This window comes from Dipteris shenzhenensis, chromosome 17 (assembly GCF_047967505.1).
Source record: "Dipteris shenzhenensis isolate YYH24624 ecotype China chromosome 17, Dip_SZ_1.0, whole genome shotgun sequence".
Classification (NCBI taxonomy): domain Eukaryota; kingdom Viridiplantae; phylum Streptophyta; class Polypodiopsida; order Gleicheniales; family Dipteridaceae; genus Dipteris; species Dipteris shenzhenensis.
This window is the reverse complement of record NC_141612.1, coordinates 39,236,592-39,250,706: the sequence shown is the minus strand read 5'-3', so window position 1 is coordinate 39,250,706 and position 14,115 is coordinate 39,236,592. Positions and strand designations below refer to the sequence as shown.

At 40.6% G+C, this 14,115-nt stretch overlaps 1 protein-coding gene across 1 annotated transcript; it reads left to right on the top strand.

Moving 5' to 3' along the window:
- Positions 1-2,705: 2,705 nt before the first annotated feature.
- LOC147892092 (uncharacterized) lies at positions 2,706-9,122 on the top strand. The gene is made up of 12 exons (XM_087388935.1): positions 2,706-2,781; positions 2,927-3,071; positions 3,873-4,084; positions 4,277-4,639; positions 6,849-7,103; positions 7,190-7,272; positions 7,543-7,777; positions 7,985-8,030; positions 8,122-8,204; positions 8,341-8,428; positions 8,546-8,621; positions 8,721-9,122. The coding sequence occupies exons 2-12, from the start codon at positions 3,018-3,020 to the stop codon at positions 8,768-8,770; spliced, it is 1,545 nt and encodes a 514-aa protein (XP_087245061.1). The 5' UTR covers positions 2,706-2,781; positions 2,927-3,017; the 3' UTR covers positions 8,771-9,122.
- The last annotated feature ends 4,993 nt before the right edge of the window (positions 9,123-14,115 follow it).

The window sequence follows — 14,115 nt, the reverse complement described above, 5'->3', positions numbered from 1 at the left end:
ACATCATGCTACATTGAATCATGACTTAGAGTCTCTCAACCCTCATTCTGTCTAAGGTCTACCACTAAAAAAGAACCTATGTATAGGGCTGCTAGTTGAAATAGAGAGCCAAAGAGGAGCGATTTCGTGTTTACATACTAAAAATGTGCCTAGACACATTGTCTCTCCAATCTCGACAATTAAGCATGTCCTCTTATCAAGAATGTCTATGCTCTAAGTTTCATATTAAACTTGGGACCTATGTTAGACATCCCAAGTATTTACTATCCTAATTGGGTAGCCTTAAAAAAAGCAAACCTCACACTAAATATGAGTGTCATCAGCATTGAAGATCATAATCTTAGCTTTGTGCAAGTTGACCTTCTTGTGTGGACTATCATAGAATAACTACAAAAGCTTTCAAATGCATATGTGGTCCATTTGTTGTTCTAAGATTAGTATAATGTCATCAGCATACAGTAAGATAGCTATAGCAACAAGCCATCAAATGCATTTGTAGTCCCTCTATTGCTTATTCATCACTGTGACTAGCATAAGTATACTATCCTATTTTTTGACATCTAAAGGATTCCATTGGATGAGCAATAATCCTTTAGATGCTTAAGACCTTGCTTCTCTTGTCATTTGTGGAGATAGAAAACAGCTAAAAAGTGCTCTTGATCTTAGGGCTATTCATATTAATCCAAGTGAAATTGCATATATCATTTTTCAATCAAATCCACGGCTACCCTTAGTAGATCATTTTTCGTATAAGGATTAATCAATTAGTCCTTAGAAGATCATTTTAGGTGAAAGGACTAACCAAACTTCAAACATGCTAGGATTATATATTGTATGAAATCTTAGAGTTAGAAGTACTTAGTAAGTTCCAAATTCTCTTATCATAGTTGTTGAGGCCATCTTTGACTTTAGTAGTAATCCAATTCATCATTAGGACATTATGCTCCAAAGTGCCTTCCCAAAAAGCAATTCACCTTGTATTCCATCATTTTGTGGGATAGTGCCGAAGGCTCCTCTTTGTAAGGTAATGCTTATCCACCCCCCCGTTTTCAACGTTTTCCCTTGCCCTAAAGAACAATGGAAAACCATACTTTCCTAAGATTGGTTCCCATTTTCAAAGATAAAGCGAGTGAAGTGGGGCACGCTATATATATTTAAATGATGCATGTCAATTAGCACATTAAGTAAGAGAAGAGAGAGCACATGATAAGAGAGATATGATTGGACCACATGCATGACAAGTGAAACAATGAGATAAAATTTTATTTAAAATATGAAAGAGAAAGAGTAGCAATAATTTTGCCCATTAAATAGCAATGAGCATACTCTTCATAAGAAATGCAAAAGTAAATGACTTGGTTTTATCAAAATGTCATGTGGGTCCATAAGGGAACTTGCAAGTGCATGTGTGAGGGGGACAAATCTCATTAGCTGATGTGAGTGGGCAACGAAGGTTTTCTTATAAGTTAAGGTATAATGGCTAATGTCACAGTTTGTTGCAAGTGTGGGTGTGATGGGGAGCATCCAAGTGGAGGTGTGATGAGGGTGGGTCTGGACCACCTGTCCGAGGATGGCCACTAGGTGTGGTGGTTCACACCAGCCGACAGTCATGAGGCTGCTAATTTGTGTCACCAATGTATGATTGGTGTAGGAGTTGGAGGGGATGGAAATGGCCAATCATGTAGCAATTAGAGGAGTTAACCATGGAGTGGGCAGTCTTCATGGGTTGGACACGAATCTTTTGTGTCAGTGTCCGGGCCCATCCCTCCTATTGGGCCAACTAGGATGATAACGCGTGTCCGGGCCCATCCCTCCTATTGGGCCAACTAGGATGATAACGCTTCACACCACCAATTGGAGGATGGCAGCTGGGTGATGTGAACTCAGGCTTAGAAGAGGTAAACAAAGCAATAAAGTTCATATTGTGAGCAATTTGTACTCCTCACGTTGCCATCTTCAAAAATGAGACCAATGTGGAGGATGGAAAGTGTGTGTTTATGAAATCGGTTTTAGTTGCATTGGAAGATGCTAAAGTTTGTGTTGTTGTGTCTCCTCTTGTTGAACCAATCTCCTTGGAAAGGTGCAAAAGCTTCTTGTCAAATGCAAAATTGGAACGCTGAAAATCATGCATCTTGCAGCAGATCTCGTTGAGAGGATTGCTGTCATACTCAATGGCAGTTATCGTATAAATTATCAGAATATCTTAGTCCGGTATCAAGAAAAGGCCGGTATATGGACATTACAAATCGGAAGTGTATAGGTAGCCCGTATGAGTACGTGTGTGAAGCGAGTGTATAGTCTATATTGTATAATAAGATAAAGACCAACTGTGTTCGGAATAGTGCAGATGAGATCAGATTGACAGGAACGAACTATGGAGATCCAACACAAGCAGCAGACAGAGAGAGAGAGAGAGAGAGAGAGAGAGCGCATTGAGCACGAATCTAGCACAGATGTAGCAAAGAATACATGCAGAAGCAGAGAGAACAATCCAAGATGAGTGCAGAGGGGGGGGGGGGAGAGAGAGAGAGAGAGAGGGCTCGTGGGGGTGGGGAGGGAGGTGAGCACTTTGGCCAATTGATTGACAGCTAGCTCAAACAATACAGAGAACTAAAGATTAGCGCGGAGAGAGAGAGAGAGAGAGAGAGAGAGAGAGAGATTTACTACGGAAGGAAAGACAGAGATCTGGAATTGGGTTCGGTAGTTCCATGATCTTCCATCTCCTTTCTCCAAGCGACAGCCATTTTTCGTCCTACATTGTCAGCCTCGAGATTCATTTTGGTAAGCCGCCTTTGTATTTGAATTTTATACGCGTGACTATACGGTCCTTAACACTTTGTACTTCTCGCACTAAGGCCGGCGGGATCAACTCGTCATTCAAATCAACATTGCGCTGATTTCGATTCGGGTTCAGCAAACTTCACAGGGTTGTGGGCGACATCCACCTATGTATCGGGAACCCCTCACTTGATAGAGCAAAAGCATGTGAATGCACTAAATGCAAAACGGACTTAGCAATGGTCTGGGAATGGAGAAGTGGGCTACATTTTTTCCAGGATCGAGACGCGCAGGTAGCTTCCTCTCAAGGCTTCTTTTCCCTTAAGGACTTTACTAAACCATTCCAGCATGCGCGTGCATCGTAATGCGAGAGAGAGACAGAGACAGAGAGAGAGAGAGAGAGAGAGAGAGAGTCTCGGAAATGCACGAATTGAGCCCACTGATCTTCTACGTTACGGCAAGCCAAGATCGAGTAAGCTCATTAAAATGCATTCGCATTGAGATTTGATTGCGGGAGGACAAGGAAATTAACGAGAAGCAGGTAGTGGAGCAGAATGCAGCCATTGTACGGCATCGTAGAATTTCATCTGGCCATGTGTATCAGGTTTTTGGATTGGGATGCTTTGGTTCGCCTGCCCTTCGAATTTACAAATCACATCGTGAAAAATTAGTACTGGCAATGAATGACTGTACGTGGACTTTGAAGTCATGATATTCAATGCTGTTACTCAATGTGGCGTAGGAATTAGGCCCTTAATGCGGTGCCATGTAATTCTTCACTAACGTCTTGGGGTTCAAGATTATGAGGTGGATTGTCATATTCTGATCATTAGGAAGTAATCTCGTTAAGGTGTTTCTGACTTTCGTTGTACTGGAAATAAATGCAAGGCTGTTCCAAATAGTATTTTAGAAGACATGCTATGAGATTGAAACTGCAATTTTCGTATTTATTTTAGAAGATGACTTTGGGTGTGTCCCTAGATTCACCTACATATATAGAGATAAGTATACACAGTCAGGATTATAGGCACTAAGAGGATCGTTTGGATAAATAAACCTTTTGCCAGGAGTATCAAATTGACATTTGTTGCCAGGAAACTGCTCAGTCAGATTGTTTGTCACCCGTAGCATCTGTGAGCTCTTGGCGTGGCTGTCCTGGAGGAAGGTTGAGTGACTCAGTTGAAGTGGCGTCAGCTGCAGCTTCAACTGCGACTACAGCAGTTGCCATTTCTCAGTTCATTGAGCATGAAGTACAGAAAGGGGACTGGTTATGTGACATTGGGCGCAGGCATAATGTAGACCTGAGGTGTGTGGAGTTTTTGACAGTACAATAAGTAAAATTGCCTCTTGTAGTAGTTATGTTGTATTCAATTCAACACTTATCTTTGCCCCATCCTCTTTGCGTAGTTGTCAGTAACCATAGTAAATATGAACATGCTGAAAAATTTGCTAGTAATATTGCCCACTTATTATTTGTTGCCTTGCTTCTGTGTTACAGCTCTTTGATGCTGGCAAATCCAAGCCTGAGAAATCCTGACAGTCTTCGTGAAGGCAGTAAAATTAAGATCCCATGTACCTCTCCCACCACTCGCCACTCACCTCCAGGGAGAGTACAGGTTCCATTACAGGAACCTGAACTAGCAAAACTCTCAGTTGTAAAGGCATCACCCTTCTCTGGTCTCCCTGAGACTCTTACTCTTAGCAATGTTTTGTTACTGCTTGGAAGCATACTTTTACGAAATAAGGAGTACAAGGTCGTGGAAGGTGACTCTCTGGAGTGGATTGCTGAGAGATATGGCACAACTGTTTCTGCCCTAAAGAGATTGAACAACCTGAAAAATGATATGATTTATGCAGGAAGGTTAGTTAATGGGTTTCAAAATGTTGCAAAAAAGCATGTAATCTCTATTTGTGGGTCTGCCTTCATTTTGTGATTTATGCATGCAGGTTAGTTGATGGGTTTCAAAATGTAGCAAAAAAGCATGCACTCTATCTTATTATTTGTGGGTCTGCCGTCATTTTATTCCATATTGAAGACAGTGTTCTGTTTGGTAAGTAGAAAGCCATGCATCATCATTGTAAATAATGTGTGTAACGTTTGACTTTTAGGACATTTGCACAGGTATCTGTATCGTGCAAAATTAGTAACTTTCCTGCTGAGTTTGGTAATTTACCCAACTATACGATTCCATGATCTTCCATGTTGAACACCATTCTCTGATTTCCTTCTCCCTTTATATTTGTTCAATTATGAATGTACCAGGATTTGCTCAATACTTTCTTGTGCCCCTCTAAGACACAGGTGCCATAGGTTATCAGCCTTTGTGCTTTCAGCATGTCGTCATTGACAGCCTTTGCATTCTACTTGGTTACAAACCTTGTCTTCTTGCGAGAGTCCTAATCCTACATACTTGTACCTTTTCGTGAGCTTGCATGATATGCCGATGTGCCTGTGGAAGGCTATGTCAAGATTGGTGCAGCCATTCCACAGGATTAGCTTTTAGTGCTTTGTAGTCAGGGGATAGAAAGGAGATTTTCAACCTTTGGTGTATAATCTTCTTGTCTGATCAATCGGATGTTTGGTTTCCTCCCATCCAGATGGAGTGGACGTTCACTCCTCTTTGTGGGAGGGCTTGTGCATGTCCCTGACGCAGTGGCCTTCCTCTAGATTCTTGGTCTTGGCCACCTTATCATTGATCCATCATGGAGATTGTTGGAGGGGTGGTTGTGTCCAGGCAGATTTTGACAAAGGATCGGTCACATGGCCTGCTCCAAGAATGGTGACCATTATGGCAACCTATTCGAGCATTTAGTCTTTTCACTGTCAATCGGGGCATTAGATGGCATGCCAGTGTACAGCCTGGATGCATTCCCCTCTTTTTCTGACTGCTGCTTCATGGTATAGTCCCAAATTGGCATTTAGCTTTGGACTGGGGCCTTTCCAAAAACTTTTGCAGGTCTTGGTCTGCAGAGGATGAGACTCAATGCTATGGCCTAAAGTATTACCTATGGATTATCAACTGGCTCACTCAGTGTGCCATAGCATCACATGTCTTCTGCACTGGCATTTTAGTGCTTCCTTCTTTCATACTTCTGGGGTTGCATCACTGTTCCCTTGAGAGCCACCTTGCAGCTCAGGCTTGGTAAATTTATAGAGGTATGGCCACTCTCTTTCAGCAAGATCAGCCTCCCTCCACAGTCGGCCACCTCAGAGTGCAGAAGCAGTTTGGCAGTTTGTCAACAATATCACGTATATGATGGTGATCGAACAGTCAGGCTCACTGCCTTGTTTCACTTTTACCACGATCTGAAAACAATGCATACATCAACCGCACATATATGGATATACAAATGTAGATTTTTGCAGTAGAACACACCACGATGCCTTACCACCACCATAAATCTTGAAGTATCATCTTGGCACATGTAAAAGAAAGGGCGACACACAGCTATTGACTCTGTGACCTCTAGAAGATCTGATAGGCCCTGAGGGCTTCCAAATCTGCATGGAGTAAGAATTAACCTACTAAGTCACCTGCAGTTCGTATTCTAATTACTAACAGACCTCTTCATAAAAGTATGCCTTGAGCATACGTTGGCTTGCAAGATACTGAAGGAGGCAGATGTCTGATTGCAGGTCCATGAGATGTATATGTGCCTGAGAACTTGTGGTTCTCTATGTAAGGCAAAATAGCCAGGTTCTCATAAATGTCAGGGGACATCATGTGTCTATCCTCTGTCCTTGCATTGATGCCTCCCACCGCCTACTGAAAGGGCAGCCACTCTAAGATGTGTATGGAACAAGCCATGATTCCCTAATTGGGTTCTTGGCATACTCATCATAATACAAGGAAGGTCCAGGCCCCCTCATATATCCTGTGACATGGCAATCCGCCCTACGATCATGCATATTGCCTTGTGCTCATGGAATGCAATTCCATATTACTGGAATCCTTGGTCTCACCATTTTTTGCTTTTGTTTCTGTTTTCATCCCTCTCTATTACACTGAGAGAGAGAGAGAGAGAGAGAGAGAGAGAGAGAGAGATTGAAACTATGTTCCTATCTGCAGTATCTTAAAAATTGCAAGGTCTCAAGGAGTCATGAGATCTAAGCAATCACATGGAAGAAAGTTGAGTGTCAGAGAACGAAATGCTTTGCTGGAGGGTGTTTTATGCACTGTCCCCATAAGAGCGTCAACTTCATCGAATCCCTTATTTGATACATATCTTCTACAAAGACGCAAACATCCTACCCAACCTCCAAGGCTGAAGACCGTGAAGGTTCATTTTGGAGACACATTGGCAGATATAGCCAATGAGTATGGGTATGCAATCTATGTGCACTTTGTTGTATAACTCAGGTATTAGGCTGTTGTCAAATCTTTGAGACACTTTTTGATTTGGCATGCAGGCTTACTATTCGAGAGCTTCAACGGTTGAACAATTTGCGGAACGATATCATTTATGAGGGCGATGTCTTGGTTGTATCCCCTGGTAGCTTTTTTAGCTCATGCCACCTATTTACAAGGATGATCTTTTTCTTTACATGGAATCGAAATTACCTGAGTGTTTATCCATAGCATTATCATATGTAGCAATCTTGTATCTAAGGTATTGTAATGCTATGGATACCAATTAACCAATAAAGGTGCAGAGATTTTTAGAAAGAGCTAAAAGTTCAAAGTTGCAGGCCTTGAGAATGACCATATTGTTTCCTTCTAGTCTAAGGAGCAATGACTCACAGGAAAGAATTCCACATGGCAGGTCCTTCGAGAAGGGAATTTTTTGAATTGAGATTGGGTCAAAGAAGAACTTATAGGCTGCTTTTTTCGAGACAGACTGAAACTAGGGATAGTTTGGGGAAAGATGAAAGTGATTGGTTGGTGTCAAAAGCAAGACACTCAACAGGAGATGGTAAACTTCAAGGCCGGTGGGCAAGGAAGAAGAAAGGTTTTCAATGCCAGGAAGACAGACGATTTAGTTCACCCTTGATAGATGGGTATGACATTGTCACCATTTAAATTTCAATGCAGAGCTACTTTTGAAGGATGTATCCAGAGAATATCAGAGGCTCAGCTCCGCACAACATAGAGATTGATGTGGTTTCAGAACTGCCCTTTTTTCAATAATTTAGATACAGTGGCTGTAGTTTTCTATTTAAATTTATCTGAGCGAGTGCAAATAAGCTGGCCGTAAAACTGTGCAGCTTTGTGAGCAGTCCCTTTGGCTGGCGTTGGGGTGCATTTCATGAGGTACAATTGATGATCTGCATCGCAATACAGCACCATATGGACTTGATCTTGGTTGACATGGGCAATAAGACTATATTGTGACGTTATGCAGGGTATTGACTTAGCAGCAGATCAAGGAGCACCAATCCTTGCTTCAAACCGAGGGACGATTACATTTGCTGGTTGGAGTGGCGGGTGAGTTGTCATTTCGATCCTTTATATTGGTACAACAATGCCATTGCTGGATTACCAAAAGGATTAGTTTTGCATTCTTCCTGCTGCATAGAAGCAGTACCTTTAGTACGTTGAAAGCTCCCTGCTTTGATGGCAGGTATGGATACCTTATTGCAATTCAACATGAAGCGGGATTTGTAACAAGATATGCTCACTGTTGTGCAATTTACGTACATGTTGGTCAGGTATAGCCAGTCATGAAAAATAACATGATTTTAATGGGTTACGGGATGTTAGAGCTTTGTGTACAAACTCCCAGATTCTCTAAAAATTCCCTAGTTTGTTGACCGTTTTTCACACAGCAAGTAATGAAAGGCCAGCAGGTTGCTTCAGTTGGTGCTACTGGGCGTGCCACAGGACCGCATCTTCATTTCGAAGGTAGGAGGAGAGCATCAAAATGTGTCAGGTAGTACAATTGTAACTCTATGGTATGTAAGAAACGACCTAAGTGATGCTGACTTGGTTATGTGCTTGCAGTCAGGCGGAATGGGGAGGCTTTGGATCCTTTTAAGTGGGCAAAGTTGTGAGCCAATTAGTTTGTGATATTGAGCTGTGGCTGGTTATTCTTTTGTGAATACAAGTAAGCTTGTCATGGGCCAAAGAAACACTGATTCAGTGACTACATTTTTGAGAAATCAATCCTTTGGTTCAGGCTTTCTGTCGCGTGACATAGTCATGTTAGAAGAAGTGTTCCAGATCCGCTGCTTTTTAGCATCTGCATAATGCAACGTCCAAGTATGGGTGAAAACAAGAAAGGGGGTGCTTGTTACGTTATAGGATATACCTATGTCCTCAGAGGAATGGCTGATTTCTTATATGTTAATACATTGACTTTAGATTTTCCAATTAGCCATAGAAAGGAAGGAATTAAACATTCGAAAGTGCGAGCTAAGCATGAAGTTTTACTACTACAAGTTGTAAATACAAGATTGGAAGTACGTCGGAAATTATCATCCACTTGGATCAAGCTAAAACTTAGACTGAATGGTCTTGGCTCTAGGTTTGTGAGAAAATGATTGTGCTCTTGTGAGCGTTGATGCAATGTTGACCCATACTTCCAAATTGAAAGTTGTAGTGTATGAGTTATCTAAAAACCACATTTCGAAGATATGTTCCCCTTGCCATTGTTTATACCACACGTAGCAATTTACAAAATACCACAAAGAAGTCTCACAAAAACTCCAACTCTAACATGGATCATAGCTTTCAAGCCCCATCCTTTTGTACAAGAATAGATAACAAAAGTTTCCTTCTCAAATGCTATTTTCAGCAATTGATGACTTAGATGGATGCCAATCAAGAGCCAAGCCTTATTTGTTTTTGCAGTGCAAGGAATGGAAAAATTAACGTTGTGGGTGAATCTTGGAAACCTATGTATATCATTATATTTACAATGAAGACACTATTTTTTTGGTGAGGGTTGTGTTGAGGACAACTAGTAGTTTGAACAACGGAGAGGGGTATAGGAGTGGGGGTTGGACATAGCAAGGGAGAAAGGTATACGAGTGGTGGCTGGTTGTAGCCTTAGGAAACATAGCTTTTTGCCCCATATACCTTGTGTTTGAGAGCTTTTTTGAGTTTCTTGTTGGGATGCTAGGGATCTCCTCAATGCCACAAGCATGTCTACGTGTGACACAAGTGGGCTGGAGCCTTTTTCTTGAGTGTGACTTGTACAAGCTCTTCTTTCACTCTAGGCTAAATGAGATAGATGACAATTGGTCCATTTTAAGGCTCAATCACTTTTTTGGTATCATTGTTGTGGAGAAGAGCTATTGAGTGAGCGTTAGGATAGCCTAGTTGTAGTAAATATAGCTTTAGGTGTGATGAATGAAAGGGAATGAAAGACACAAAGAAATCATTACTAGAAGAAAAGAGAGTAAAAGAGAAGAAAATAACAATTATGGTCTTCAAAGTCTTGGATTATGTGTGAGAAGAAACCTCCACCAACTCACCCTCTCCTTATGATTGTCTCAATCAAGATCCACAATTTAGTCTTGGTTAAAGATTGATAGCTTTTTCAGACATGGTTCTTATCATGGTTGCAATTTTCAAGCTACCTTAGCTTCTCCTCATTATTTCTCCTTCATCGGATGAGGTTGTCTTTGGGAGTGATTGTGATGGAGCTCTTATGAGTTTGGTACTTAGTGGAGAAAGCATCCTTAGAGTCTATTGCAAGCCTTTCACCCTCATCTCTAACTAAAATTATCCAGCAAATTCCCTAAAGCTATAAAAGGGACCCATCTTTTGGCGTTTGAATACATCATAAAGTCATATCGGAACAGGTTTTAAGGGGGTTGATCTTCCCACCAAATACCCCCTATAATGGCATCAAATCCTTCGATTTGCTCAAATTAAGCAGCCTAAAGTGAATGCACTAGTTTACAATAAAAGATAAGGAAGAAGGGATCAAAAGATAGGGAAAAGGGCTCATTTCAACTTGTTTTTTGACTCAAATTAAGTGGAAGTCAGATAAGTACCACCAACTCTATAACATTTTCATTTGCTATAAATTTAACTTTTTTTTGAAATTACAGCAAGTCATTTTCTCTCTTTTATCACTAAAAGGAAGGATGGAGGGGAAACGAAGGTATAATAATGAACTTGTTCCATTTTCTCCATTGTTGGAAGGAGAGAGGAAACGAACACCATCAGCTCCTCCCACTGAGGATAGATGGGGTGAGACTTATACAAATGATAACCCAGAAATAGAAGTAACTTCATCTTTCGTATAAGAACCTCTGGATAGAGAGTTCTCCTTTGGAAATGAGAGGAGAGATGAGTCTACCCAAGAGCAACGTAATGAGTTTATAACTTTAGCTCAAAAGCTTGGGCAAATGGGAAGAGAGCCTGGGCTAAGTTTGTGAAACAGGTGAAAGCCACTTTCATGCCTTTAAGATATGAAGAGCACTTGACCTTCCGTTGGGAAGGGTTTAGGCAATTTGACAATGAGAGTCATGCTAAAAGCTTACAGCCAGATTTTGAAAACTCTTTAGAGTTACCTGAGACAAGTAAGGAAGATAGAAGAAAGAAGTATTTAGCAGCCCTAAACTTGAAAGTGAGGTATGAGGTTGAAATGTTCAACCAAATCACTCTTAGAGACATCACTAGATTGGCTAAAATAGCAGAAAGAAAGTTGAATCCTCATTCTTCTCCATGTAGAGCTCCTTATAGGATGAATAAGATAGAAATGGAAGAGTTAAAAAAATAGATTGATTCCCTACAGAAGAAAAGACTAATTCGACTAAGTAGTCCTCCATTTGAAAATCATTTATGGCCAATACTTAGCTTCTTCAATAACACATTCAGGTGAGAATATTTTTGCTACTGACTGGTTGGTTAAGGATATGTTATGGGTTTTGAGCAAGTTATTAAAAAGATATTTCAGCAGTATGGTGTTCAGAAGAGGGATTTTAAGCTTAAGAGTTGAGATTACCTATTAACTAGCACATGAAGAATGTATTTCATATGAACATAGACACATGTAAAGAGATATTGAAGAGACACTACATTGATACTTCTGCATTTTTGGACATTTAGCATCAAGAGGAACTGGAACTTGAAGATGAGATTGTGTAGCATCAAGAGAAACTAACTTGCAAACTATAAAGAGGTTCGATCCAACTATCTTTTGATAGTGGGGTGGATCGACTAGCAACAAGGCATTGTCCTTACTAAGAGAGGCATATTCATCATCCATGGCATTGCGCCATTATGAGGCTTCTGGTGAGTGAAGAATAGCTACCAAGTGGACGTGATCATCGGCACGATATGCATTTGAGAGGTGTCATTTGGACCATGCCACCTAACAAGTATTTTGAGTCATGAAAGTGTATACTGTATGTGCCATTCGTGGTGCAGGTAGAAATTTGAGAGGGAACACTTTGGGAAGGGAGGGGGAACACTTTGTGAAGGAGGGGTTTCTCAACCAGGTCATCTGCCTTACCAGAGTCAGAGTCAACTCTTGTGTCAGCTATCATGTCATCATCTAACGAGGCAAGTGACAGTGTCAATGAAGCATCGCAAAAGTTTTTGGGCTTTAGGGTCTTCATCAGGTGGATCCGATGGAGAGGCTGGCTAACCCATTTGTGAAACCAAGAGGGGGTCCAATTTCTTAATACTATCTATAAGGTCCAAGTCATCAATGGGAGCATGTAGGGGGCTTTGATGTTCTACAGTGCTGCTGGTCGGGTCTTCATCAAACTCAGGCAGAACAAGTGTTAATTGGAGATGACATTGTGTCTAGTGAAATTGTGGGTGCAGTTGTTGGCGAAGGCCCAGTGTCAACGGATGGACTTATGGGGTGTAAGCCATACTGAGCTAAGACTGTGGAGCGAAAGAGGAGCTTACTCCCAAAATACTCCCTAACCTTAAGTCCAACTTTGTCATCGTTACTTTACACAACAAGAACATCATTCCACTTATAAGTCTGGAGGAGACTTGTTTATTATTATTATTACTACTAAAAAAGCCAAGTCACTTAAAAGATTCGAGGAGACTTGGTTATGCCCCTTTAAAGACCACAATTATGAGCCATGTAATACGCTTGCTATGTCTTTTGATGAAGCATATATACTATTGAGGAAGCTTCATTATAGACTCAACAAGCACACTACATTAGTAGTTATGACTTCAACTAATCTTTTTTTGGTAAGGCAATCGCTCATTGTTGTATATTTTGTCTTGATATAAGATTTATAGCCTATTTTTTAGCTAATTATGTTGGCTTGATCAAAGTTTAGGCTACCTTTTATGTATATAATCATGTATGTGTGCATGTAGGTTGTGTTGTGTCATGTTGTGTTGTGTGTGTGTGTGTGTGTGTGTGTGTGTACACATGCGCACATGCACATGCATGCACACATACATGCACATGCATGTGCATGTGCGTGCGCACACACACACATGTACATATGTATCTTTTCATTTGTGCATGTCTATATGTACATACATACACACATATGTAATTGCAAGCTTTCTCCCCTCGTGTCAATTCCCCAATGCCACTAAAAGATACTTGTTTTGTTTTGAAGCAAGAAATCAGCCTCCTACTATGGAACAATTGTTGGATAGAAGATGAGCATAAATATGCTCATTCAATGAGTTATGATTTGTGGAATGGACAAGGATGGATCCAACTATGTCCTTGTTGTGTACATATGTTTGAGTTCACCCTTGACTATTTAAAAATAAACATGCAACATCTTGAACGATGTGCCAATATTCTCCTTTTCCTCTTCACCTGTTGACTTTTCAAATATGGTTGTGTTGGTAGTTCTATCCAAATATATAGCATGATGGTGGGTGGGAGTTTATTCTTGAATATTACACCTTAAAAGAATGGGGTTGGAAGCAAGAAGAGAGATGGAAGCAAAAATAGAAGATGCAGGGAAGCGTCTTGAAATTAAAGAAGACTCTTGTAGATGAAGTGAGAACTATTATGCAAAAGCGAATATTCTAATTCATCTTCATACCATTAAAGAAGTGCCATTTTAGGAAACATGGCTTCCTATCATAAGTCCCAACAAAAAAAGGTAAGTTTTTTATTTTCTCACTTTGAAAAGTAAAATTAAAATTAGCACATTTTCTATTGAACCATGGTATGCACATGGGAAAAAGTTAAAACGACATCATTTTTTTCCCAAAAATGCGGGTTTATATTAGAAAGTCAGTTTTGTAAGAAAACAATACAACGTCTGTGCTCAACAGATAATAGGATTTCGTATGCAAGAGAGAAAAGCAGATAGTATGGAGAATCAAAAATTTGATTACTGTAGAACTGCCTCCCAGCCGTGCTCTCCTGTGAAAGAAGCTTCGATGGCGAGCTGGAAACAGTAGAAGACAGAGGCTGGATGCTAAGGAATCAGGGTTGCTA

What these genes read in the sequence shown, in the direction of transcription:
- LOC147892092 (XM_087388935.1), top strand. Translation starts at nt 3,018, where the DNA reads ATGGTCTGGGAATGGAGAAGTGGGCTACATTTTTTCCAGGATCGAGAC. An exon ending in GTTGGGGTGCATTTCATGAG is followed by an intron (nt 8,031 to 8,121) that starts GTACAATTGATG and finishes GACGTTATGCAG; the next exon opens with GGTATTGACTTAGCAGCAGA. An exon ending in ACCGCATCTTCATTTCGAAG is followed by an intron (nt 8,622 to 8,720) that starts GTAGGAGGAGAG and finishes ATGTGCTTGCAG; the next exon opens with TCAGGCGGAATGGGGAGGCT.